Source organism: Rhinolophus sinicus, linkage group LG14, assembly GCF_036562045.2.
Source record: "Rhinolophus sinicus isolate RSC01 linkage group LG14, ASM3656204v1, whole genome shotgun sequence".
In the NCBI taxonomy this organism is placed as follows: domain Eukaryota; kingdom Metazoa; phylum Chordata; class Mammalia; order Chiroptera; family Rhinolophidae; genus Rhinolophus; species Rhinolophus sinicus.
Genome location: NC_133763.1, coordinates 51,169,781 through 51,179,782, shown reverse-complemented (window position 1 = coordinate 51,179,782; position 10,002 = coordinate 51,169,781). Strand labels below are relative to the sequence as shown.

Sequence of the window (10,002 nt, the reverse complement as noted above, 5' to 3'; positions counted from 1 at the left end):
CGTCCGCCTCTGCCTCTCAACCTCTCCAGGAAAAGCCTTAGGTGAGGGCCAAGCTCTCAAACTAGTTTACTAGGGGGTCGCAGTCCATCCTAAAAGAACTGTCAGAGCACCTGAACTTGACCAGGTGAACCATGGAACAAGCTACTGTCAGAGGTTCTGAGACAGTATAAAAACGCCCACATTTCATCAAGGTAAAAAATTAAGTTACCTCTACATGGAGTAATTATAGCTCTCTCTCTAAACAAACCCTCAAACATATCTTAGCCACGCAGTGTCCACACTAGGAGCCAAGGACAGTTTTCTAGGATAAACATGTTGCATCTTCCTGAAACACCAATTTTACCAGACTAAAGGAAAAACATTTTTAAAAGATGAATTTGAACACGGATGTAGATTGAAAACTCGAATGCACTGTACAAAAGTTGGGGTTTGGCTCTTTCAGAGTCTGCCAGGAGGATATGTGTCCCGCTGAGGATAAGCTGGGGGGAAACTTTGTGGGTTTTATGGCGGCGGCGGCGGGGTGGGGACACCTAGGGGTCGCGGGCTCCGCGCTGGGAACCGCAGCGGAATCACAAGGGCCCGCTGCCTGGGTCGGCCCTGGAGGGGCGCTTGGCCTGGGCGCGTTGCACTCGAGCAGGACGCCCCCGGGCTGCGCCCGCCCGGAAGCCGGGGCGCCCTCCTGTCTCCACTGCCCCGTGGGGCTGGAGGTGGGAAGTGTGGCGATCGGCGGGGCAGAGGGAATGGGGGCAGCTGCCAGGCTGCGGTCGCGGACAGAAGTTGGGGGCGGGCTGGGTGGGGCAGGGGCCCGGCCCCTCCGCGCGGGGGATCGCAGGCACCTCGCGGGTCTGAGGGCTCCATCGCACCCCTAACGGAGAGACAGAGAGGCTGGGGGAGCTCGCACTATCGCCCCTCGTCGGGGGATTCTCCCCGGGGCGGTGATGCAGTAGGCGCCGCCCGAGGGCTCGGGGTCCCCGGGTCGGGAGGCGGAGGCGGGGAGCGGGGGCTGGGAGCGGCTGCCGGGCAGAGGCCTCGGCCCGCGTCCGCCCTCCCCTCCCCTCTCGCCGCCGGGCCGCAGGCCCACGCCCAGTCTCCCGGCTCCGGGGTGGCTCGCGGCCTTTCTTTCCCGGGCTGGGCTCGGCCTCGGCTCGGCTGGGCTCGGCGGGCGGCGGGAGGAGGAGGAAGGAGGGAGGGAGCGGGCAGGCGGGCGGGCGGAAGGGGGAGGAGAGGAGCGGGCCGAGCCAGTCCGGTGGGGCCCGGAGCTCGGACGAGAAGGGAGACGGAGCAGCGGCCCCCGGCCCGGCCAGCTCCGCGACGCCGCTGCCGCCGAGTGAGTGGGGACCCCGGCCCGGGCGCCCAGGGCACTGCCCGCAGGGTTGGGGCGGGCAGCGGCCGCGGAGAAGTTGGGAGAACCGGGGGCTGCCTCGACGCAGCTCCTTGGAGAGGCCCGGCTGGGGAGGGCGCGGGGGCCGAGAGGGGAGAAGGCACCGGGTCGCGGACCGGGGCGGCCGGGCGGGGCGGCCGTGCGCTCGGGGCCTCTGCGGGCGCGCTCATGGCGGCGGGCCTGGGGGAGGGCGGGCCGGGCGCCTGGCGGGAGCGGCCGGCCCCCAGCGCCGCCCGCGGGCCGGCGAGTCGGGCACCTCGGCGTTCCCGGGCGCGCCGAGAGGCCCTCCTGGGCAACAGGTTGGGGTCGGGAGGTGGGGGCCCTGGGACACGGGGATGTGGCGGAGGGCCCGAGCCACAGGCGCCCCTTTGTGGGGCAGTAGCAAGGCTTGGTGACCATTTGCGCGAGAGCCCCCAGCGTAGCAGGGGCCCGCAGCGTTACCCCTGGCCTGGACGGGTCCGTGGCCGGAGAGGGAGGGGAGAGGAGGGTCTTGCTTCTTTCTCTTCTGACCGGCGTACTGTGCCCACTCCCGGAGGGAGGTCGGAGCGTCCATGTGCTTAACGGGAAACAGGAAGGAGTGCCTCTGAGAGTCTGCCCCGGCCCCCCAAGGGTAAGGCTCCTAAACCGTTATGGGGTGTGTGAGGCAGGGGCGGGGGGGACGGGGAGCTGCTGGTGAAACTGGTTTGCTGTGCCACAGCTTGTGAATTACTGGCCCCGAGGCTCTCTGGCAAGTAGGTTAATTGCAGGTGTGATGCCTGACTCTGTGGTCTGAGCTTGGGGGTTTCTCCCTCACCCCAAGCCAGGCTCCTGGCATCCAAACCTGGTCCCAGTCACCCGAGTTACCAGGCCAACAGTCAGGGGATTCTGAGGACCCTGAGGTGTGGAGGGAGCCCCTCTCCCCAGAGAATCGAATCCGTCACTCCCACATCTGTGTTGGAGGAGTCACTGTCCCAGTCCGAAGGTCCCGGGCCTGAAGGTGGGTGGTGACTGAGCTGGTGATGAGGCGCCTAGGGGTTAGGGAGCTGTCTGCAGCCTCGTCGTCCCTAAGGGCCTGGCCCTCATCATCCAGTGACCTGCACAGGCACTGTTCTAAAGAGAGTTCCTGGTGTCCCAGGGTACCCCACAATCCACTCCCTTTACTGGGGTCTCTGAGCAGCTTTCCCTCTGGGAGAAAGGGCCTCTTTCCGCTGTCACTGGCCATGGGCTGGCCGGTCCTTTCATGCGCCCTTCAGCCCTCCCCCCCATCTTCAACCTGCCAGCCTCTGTTGACCCCTGGGTGCTGTAGTCTCATGCAGTATTTGGGTGTGTTGGGGTCCCTGGTGGGGCAGCGCAGACAAGCGAGATTTGGGGGCACAGACGGCAGCCTGGAGCCGTGACGCCGCCTCTTCTTGGCCTCATCCGTCGCTCACAACCTTTTAGTTCATGGCCTGCTGCTGTTGCTGCCTGAACAGTTTTCAACGAGGAAGACTATTCAGGTCGTCTCCCACTTCTTTTTTGTGGTTCCTCAGGCTTCAGGGGAAGCCGGGAGCCTGTGGGACGGTCTCTGTCACCCTCTCCTCCGTTGCTTATCCTGTTATAGTTTCCTCAGTTATGCCACCAACCTCTGAGAGCCAGTGGGACTGTTTCTTACCACACGGAATCTGTGAGATCCCTTTCTCACAGACGCACACTTCTGCCCTCCCTGCCCTCTGGGTCTCCAAGTCCCCCTGGGGACCCTCTGCCCCTTTTCATCCACCTGGGAAGGGTCAGTCAAAGTTGGGGCTAAGGGTGTGGATTGGGCTGAGCTGAGCTCAAGTTCCTGGTAATCCAATGCCATGAATCCCTGCTCTGCTGGCCCCTCTCCAGCCTGCGCCTCCGAAAGTGGCGTCTGTGTTTCTGAGGAGGTGTGAGTGTGTGTGTGTGTGTGTGTGTGCATGGGCGTGTCAGAATCTGAGACACACACACCTATTGTCTCTTCGTGTGTGCGTGGGGGGGGGCGGGGGAGTAAATCTGTGCGTGGAAACTTATCTGTAGGTGTGTGTGCCCTGAGGTTCAGGGGACTGGTGTCTCTGTCCCCGTTACACGGCCCCCTTTTTTTGCCCCAGCCTTTTGTTTATGGGACCCCTTGCTTGGCTTGGTGTGCGGGTGCCAAGAAGCCGCCAGCGCCGCCCCTGGGAGCAGACCCGTTGGTTCGGTGAGGGTGTGTAAGTGAGCCGGGTGGGAGCCCCTGCTTTCCCTTCCCCCCATGTTGACTTTGAAGTCCCGACCTCCTGGATCGACCTCCTGGAACGGGTGCCTCTCCCTGCTGGGCCAGGCTGGGTGTGGGGGTGGGGTGGGGATGAGATAGGGCTCATCTGCTAATGGAAGGCTGTGGTCACAGAAAGCCTGAGACCCAGGTGCAGGAGCCCCCATTACTCTGCACTTCTGAATGCCTGACACTATGCTCTGTCCTCACAGCTCACACCCGCCTTCCACTCCCTGCGTGGAGCGGGAAGGAGACAGGTGCTGTCGTGTCCTAGGTTCAGATAGACCACGATCCGGGCACCTGCCCTTGACCACTGCCACCTCTGCCTACCTCCCGAGCCCCTCACTTTCTTTGTTGGAATAGGAAGGGCATCAGACATTCCTGGGCCCCAAAGGCCAGGGGGACCCCAGTCAGTGCCCTTAATCTTTAATCCTCAAAATGTCCCTGTCTGACCAGGGTGGGGATGGGGCCAACGCCAAGGCCTGTCTGTGCCCTTGGCTTTAGATCTCCCCGGAGGGCAAACGGCTCCAAGAGCCATAGCTGTCAGGTGACTGGGTCAGGTATACTCCCCACCTCCAGTCAGGCCAAGCACGACGGTGGGAAGGGACAGCCAGGGGCCACCACATGGCGTCTGCCCTGTCCCTTCTCTATTACATTTTCTACCACTTTTCTCTAGGAAAAATGTGTGTGTGCGTGTGCGCGGTTGTGTGGGGAAAGTTACACTGTGGATAATTATGTTTAATTTTGTTCAGTTCAAAAGGCTTCCATCTCTTTAACTAATTAAATATTTATTCTGGCTAAGGTAGAGGGGGAAGGGGCAGTCCCCTCAGGAGCTGAGGCCTGGAATGTGCGTGTGTGTGTGTGTGTGTGTGTGTGTGTGTGTGTGTGTGTGTGTGTGTGGTGTTGGGGGGAAGGTGGAGCTGAAGCTCCTTTGTTAGTGCTGACCTCTGATTTCATCCAAGAGAGCAGTGACCAGGAGTTGGGACAAGAGGGTAAAGTCCTTGAGCTGGAATACTGACCCGTGACAGGCTGAGAGGGATTTCGCAAGTGCTTCTGTGGCGGAGCTGTGGGAGGAGGGATGAGAGGCCCAGCCCAGCTGTGATCTATCTGATGAGCCTTCTGCCAGGGGCAGCCACTGGTCTCCAGTTCACAGTGGGGAACAAGCTCCCCACTCTCTTTCCTCCCTGGCGGGGGTAGGGGGTCACGACCACCTTTCCTCTGAGTCAGCTTTGGTCCCAAGGCCAGGCTGGACACCACCATCTCTCCTGTCTCCTGGGAGGGTGAGGGAGAGGGAGCCTGGAAATTACCGTCCTTGTCCCCCTGCTGGCGTTCACTGCTGAGTCCCAGGACTGCCAGGTGTGCTGGTTCCAGCATCACTGACTCTTGGGACCATCTTGCTTCTTTTCTGGGCTCCAAGCAACTGCTGGCTCCCTGTGAACCACAGACCATTTCCCCCCTCATTCAATGTCCAAGTGGTCACTACCCCTCGTGGATCCTTTCTCTCTCAGTGGAGAAAGGCGGCGGCGAGGAAAGCAGCAGCTCTTCCTGAGCTGAGGGTATTTGTGCAGCTGTCCCCCTGCAGACTGGTATTTTATTTTCCAGGGGAGCCTTAACAAGCAGTAGCTCCTAGTTCTGCCAGATGCGTTGGTCTGCTGTTTCGATTTCCTGTCCCCATCTCTGACTTTGTGTCGCTGTGCCCTCACGTTGTCTACTTAGGGCTCTTCTGCCTTACGTGTAGGCGTTGGGTGGCTTGTCATGGGTGTTAATCTTGTGTGCAAAAGTTTGCTGTCCACTGACTGTCGTAGAGCTCAGCCTCATCTGGGGACATAATTTTACTTTATTCTAGCCTTTTAATTTTCCCTAGGGATTTGCTGCCTAGATGGCTTCTAGGGAAGGGAAAAGGGAGGGCTTGCCCCAGCCCGGCAATACGTTTGTTTTCTTTTGTAATTAAATTTATTGTGGTGACATTGGTTAATACCTGCAATCTGTTTTTGAGCTTCCCCGGCTGGGAAGTTTGCAGTTGTCGCTTGGCTGAGGGGCTGGAGGGGGTGGCTGGAGAGTGGGGGAAAGGGAGGGTGCCTCGGGCCAGATCCTGCCTGTCCCCCATGCTGGGATCGCAGAATGACAGGCGACCTGAGGTTCTTTCATTCTAGGGCATCCAGCCTTCCGGGCCAGGGGGAGGGGTGGTGGTGGTGGTGTCAGCATCACCTATAGTTACAGTAAATAGTAAATGTTAGAACTAGAAAAACGCCATCTTACAGACGAGGAAACTGATTTGGGCAAGGCCACGTGACCAGGACCGGAGCCCAGGGCTTGAGTCTCTGCCCCCTGCTCCTTTTGTTACACCATGAAAACTGTCATCTCTCTCTGTCCCCCCATGGCGACCCCCGCTGATGCCTTCTCCGTTCCCCCCCTCCTCACTCAGGATGCTCCAGACCTTGTATGATTACTTCTGGTGGGAACGGCTGTGGCTGCCTGTGAACTTAACCTGGGCTGACCTAGAAGACCGAGATGGACGTGTCTACGCCAAAGCCTCAGACCTCTACATCACACTACCCTTGGCCTTGCTCTTCCTCATCATTCGATACTTCTTTGAGCTGTGAGCATACCAGCCTCCCCCATGCCCTCCCTGGCTGCCGGCCACACCGTTTCCTGCACTTCAAGTGTCTCTTGCCTTTTAAGTGGTCCTGGACCCTGCTGTTCTGGCCACCCAGGTCCCTGCCTACTGTGTCCCCCACTGAAGGCAGCATTGTCTTCCTGAGGACTCGGCACCCCCATACCCTTTCTGTCAATGCTTGTTTGTTCTCACCCTCCACCCGCCTGGTCACTCGTGAACACAGGCGGCTTTGTCAGCGATGGGTAGACCAAAGAAGCCGGAGAAGGGGTTGCTGGGAAACTGAGGCCCAGGATGAAGTTGCCTGAGCTTGCAGTCCTTTCCCTCTCCCAGCTTAGGGGCTACCAAGAGACCGCGGTGCTTCCAGAGAGCCAGACACTTCTCACTCATGTTCCTTCCCCAGTTACGTGGCCACACCCCTGGCTGCCCTCCTGAATGTCAAGGAGAAAACTCGGCTGCGGGCAGCTCCCAATCCCACCTTGGAGCACTTCTACCTGACCAACGGCAAGCATCCCAAACAGGTATGAACTGCAGCCCCTCTCCGGGCTTTGCTGAGTTCTGGTGGAGAAGGGAGGAGAGGGGAGGGGAAGGGAGGAGAGGGGAGGGGAAGGGAGGAGAGGAGAGGGTAGCAATGCCAGCTGTGGTGGGTGGGAAGGTGGTGGTGCTGACTTAGGTTGCTACAGGGGGAGGGTGGGAGGGTGGGGCATGGCTGCTGAGTTCTGAAGTGCCCTGTGATGGCTTCTTCGCGACACCCAGGTGGAGGTAGAGCTGTTGTCCCGGCAGAGTGGGCTCTCTGGCCGCCAGGTGGAACGCTGGTTCCGCCGCCGCCGCAACCAGGACCGGCCCAGTCTCCTCAAGAAGTTCCGAGAGGCCAGGTGGGGCTGCTGGGGTATGCGGAGCTGGGTGGCAGAGGAAGGTCTTGTGTGTCTTACTGTGAGGGGTGGGGGCAACGGCTGCATGCAGGGTGAGGTCTCACCCAGGTGAGATGATTGGGTCCTTCCTGTGTTCCCAGAAGATCTCTGGAGGACTTGGGGGCGGGAGGCTTGTGCCCTCCTCCCACCCCACTCTTCTAGCCATTTCCGCTTCCTCTTCCAGCTGGAGATTCACATTTTACCTGGTTGCTTTCATTGCCGGCATGGCTGTCATTGTGGATGTGAGTGGGGATTTCTGGGCCGTGGGAGTCAGTCCTCTGGCAAGGCGTGGGGACGCCATAGAATGTGGGTCCATCTGTTAACCTCTTGCCATCTCTGCAGAAACCCTGGTTCTATGACATGAAGAAAGTTTGGGAGGGCTACCCCATACAGGTATGGAGTCCGGATTTCCTTATATGGGGGTGATGAAGAGAATCAGAGTAGGGTGGGCTGGGACACATGTACCCCTGTGAAGAGGTGACCCCTGGAACACATGGCAGAAGGGACTGGTGTCACAGCGCTAAACGTAACCTCAGGGGCCAAGGGGCTGGGTCTGGAGGGGGGAGACCGAGGCTCTGGGGCCCCTACCTCTCTCTCCTCCCTTCCAGACCACCATCCCGTCCCAGTACTGGTACTACATGATCGAACTTTCTTTCTACTGGTCCCTGCTCTTCAGCATTGCCTCTGATGTCAAACGAAAGGTGGGTCCAGGGGCCGCGCCATGAAGCCTAGAAGGCGACGTGGAGTTCTGTGATGAACAGCCTCCCCTCCGGTTTCTGGGTGCTTTGGATGGAGCTGTGGGCAATGGGGAACTGAAAGTGCGCGGGAGGAACGGGGAATAGTGGGGGCTGAGGTCCGGAACAAGCTGCCTCTTTCCTGCAGGACTTCAAGGAGCAGATCATCCACCACGTGGCCACCATCATCCTCATCAGCTTCTCCTGGTTTGCCAACTACATCCGAGCGGGGACCCTCATCATGGCTCTGCACGACTCCTCCGACTACCTGCTGGAGGTCAGCAAACCCAGAGGCCCCAGGCCAGGCTCTCTGGACCCTCTGTAGGGTGGGGGCAGGGCACAGAGCCGGTGTGGGGACCGGGTTGTACGCGTGAATGTGAATGGGGGAGTCAGGAGCCCATGATGACGGCCGGGGCTCCCCATGCAGTCAGCCAAGATGTTCAACTACGCGGGATGGAAAAACACCTGCAACAACATCTTCATCGTCTTCGCCATCGTCTTCATCATCACCCGCCTGGTCATCCTGCCCTTCTGGTGAGTAGGAGGCTGGACCACACCCCGCGTCCCGCCCGCCTCCCCGCCGTTACCTGTCCTCCATCCTGGCCTCCCCCTGCGGGGTTTACAGCTCTGCCCTGCTTCCTGTTCCCAGGATCCTGCACTGCACCGTGGTGTACCCACTGGAGCTCTACCCTGCTTTCTTTGGCTATTACTTCTTCAATTCCATGATGGGAGTGCTCCAGACGCTGCATATCTTCTGGGCCTACCTCATTTTGCGGATGGCTCACAAGTTCATAACTGGAAAGGTGAAGGCTCGGTCCCCACTTTGTAGGCCCTACTACGCTTAAGTCTAGCTGCTGCCCAAACCCCTTCCTCTACGGGAAGCAGCCCTCTGAGAAGCTGCGGTGGGGCCTGGCTGTAGCTGGAACAAGCCCGCACACAGGCCACCCTTCGGGCTCGGAGGACATGGAATAACCCTGCTTATCCTTTTACAGCAGGTAGAAGATGAACGCAGTGACCGGGAAGAAACGGAGAGCTCTGAGGGGGAGGAGGCAGCGGCTGGGGGAGCAAAGAGCCGGCCCCTAGCCAACGGCCACCCCATCCTCAACAACCATCGTAAGAATGACTGAACCGTTGTCCCAGCAGCCCCTCAGATTAATGCGTAAAGCCAAGGAGCTACCCCACCCTCCCCACAGGGTCACTTTAAGCTCTGGAGAGAAAGGCGAAAGCCAGAGAAGAGTTCTTCTCTGTGCCCCCACCCCTGCTAGTCACCCAGTTGCCTTTAAACCAAATCCTAACCAGCCTATCCCCAGGTCTCTACCTGGAGAAGCTGGTTATGTCCTTTGTCGGGGGGAAGGGGGGGAACGGCCTCATTTCCCAAGTTGTCCTTCCTATTGCTTTCAGGACCCTTCCTCAACTCTGGGGGTGGGGGCTGCAACTCACATTCCGTAGCCTTCAGAGGCTGGCCGTTTGCCTTTGCCTCCCTGACCTCCAGAGCCAGGGGCGTGCCTTACTGTCCCATCTGTGGGCCTCATTCTGCCAAAGTTGGACCAGGGCTCATCTTTCTAAGCTCCCTAACTTGGACCAGAAACCAAAGCTGAGACTTTAACTGTTTCTCTCCTAAGATGCAAATGAATTGAGTGTAGGAGGGTACACATGACCCTTACCCTACCTCTGCCAAAAAGTGGGGGCCATACTGGGGACTGCTCAGTCTCTGGTACTACTTCTCTGCCAGCTGTCCCTGTAGTCACAGGTCCAGGATCTTACTGCCTCCTTTTTCTGGCCTCTTCCCCTAGGCTAGCTGGTTTGAAGTAGAATGGCAACTAGTTCTAATTTTTTTTTTATTTATTAAACATTTGGGGTTTTGGTTTTAAAGCCAGAATTACAGCTAGCACCTGGCATTTTAGCAGAGGGACCACTTCAGACCAAAATGTACTGTTAATGGTTTTTTTAATTAAAATATATTAAAGATTAAGTAAAACATGGCAACAAATGTCTGAGACTATTGGGAATTGAGAAGGGGGAATCAACTAAATAAAGTAAGGTCGTCTTCCTCATGGTTACATAACAATTTCGGTTTCAAATTTCACGGGGCAAATAAGAAAAAGCAAAGGTAGAGAAGGTTCGAGACTAATGACAGC

At 58.5% G+C, this 10,002-nt stretch overlaps 1 protein-coding gene across 4 annotated transcripts; it reads left to right on the top strand.

Moving 5' to 3' along the window:
* The first annotated feature begins 1,023 nt into the window (after positions 1-1,023).
* CERS2 (ceramide synthase 2) lies at positions 1,024-9,854 on the top strand. Of its 4 annotated transcripts, none has more exons than XM_074319126.1 (12): positions 1,031-1,327; positions 1,921-1,991; positions 6,031-6,204; positions 6,623-6,740; positions 6,976-7,094; positions 7,315-7,372; positions 7,473-7,523; positions 7,739-7,831; positions 8,013-8,141; positions 8,292-8,398; positions 8,514-8,667; positions 8,857-9,854. In XM_074319126.1, the coding sequence occupies exons 3-12, from the start codon at positions 6,032-6,034 to the stop codon at positions 8,989-8,991; spliced, it is 1,137 nt and encodes a 378-aa protein (XP_074175227.1). In that variant the 5' UTR covers positions 1,031-1,327; positions 1,921-1,991; position 6,031; the 3' UTR covers positions 8,992-9,854. The 4 variants fall into 4 exon arrangements, with proteins under 4 accessions (XP_074175228.1, XP_074175227.1, XP_074175226.1 ...); XM_074319125.1 differs by having other exon boundaries at positions 1,917-1,991; XM_074319127.1 differs by lacking the exon at positions 1,921-1,991 and having other exon boundaries at positions 1,024-1,327; positions 8,860-9,854.
* The last annotated feature ends 148 nt before the right edge of the window (positions 9,855-10,002 follow it).

Bases quoted from the DNA above. Each gene is read 5' to 3' on its own strand.
- CERS2 (XM_074319126.1), top strand. From the start codon at position 6,032: ATGCTCCAGACCTTGTATGATTACTTCTGGTGGGAACGGCTGTGGCTG. The intron at 6,205-6,622 runs GTGAGCATACCA...TTCCTTCCCCAG, and splicing joins ATTCGATACTTCTTTGAGCT to TTACGTGGCCACACCCCTGG. The intron at 8,668-8,856 runs GTGAAGGCTCGG...ATCCTTTTACAG, and splicing joins ACAAGTTCATAACTGGAAAG to CAGGTAGAAGATGAACGCAG.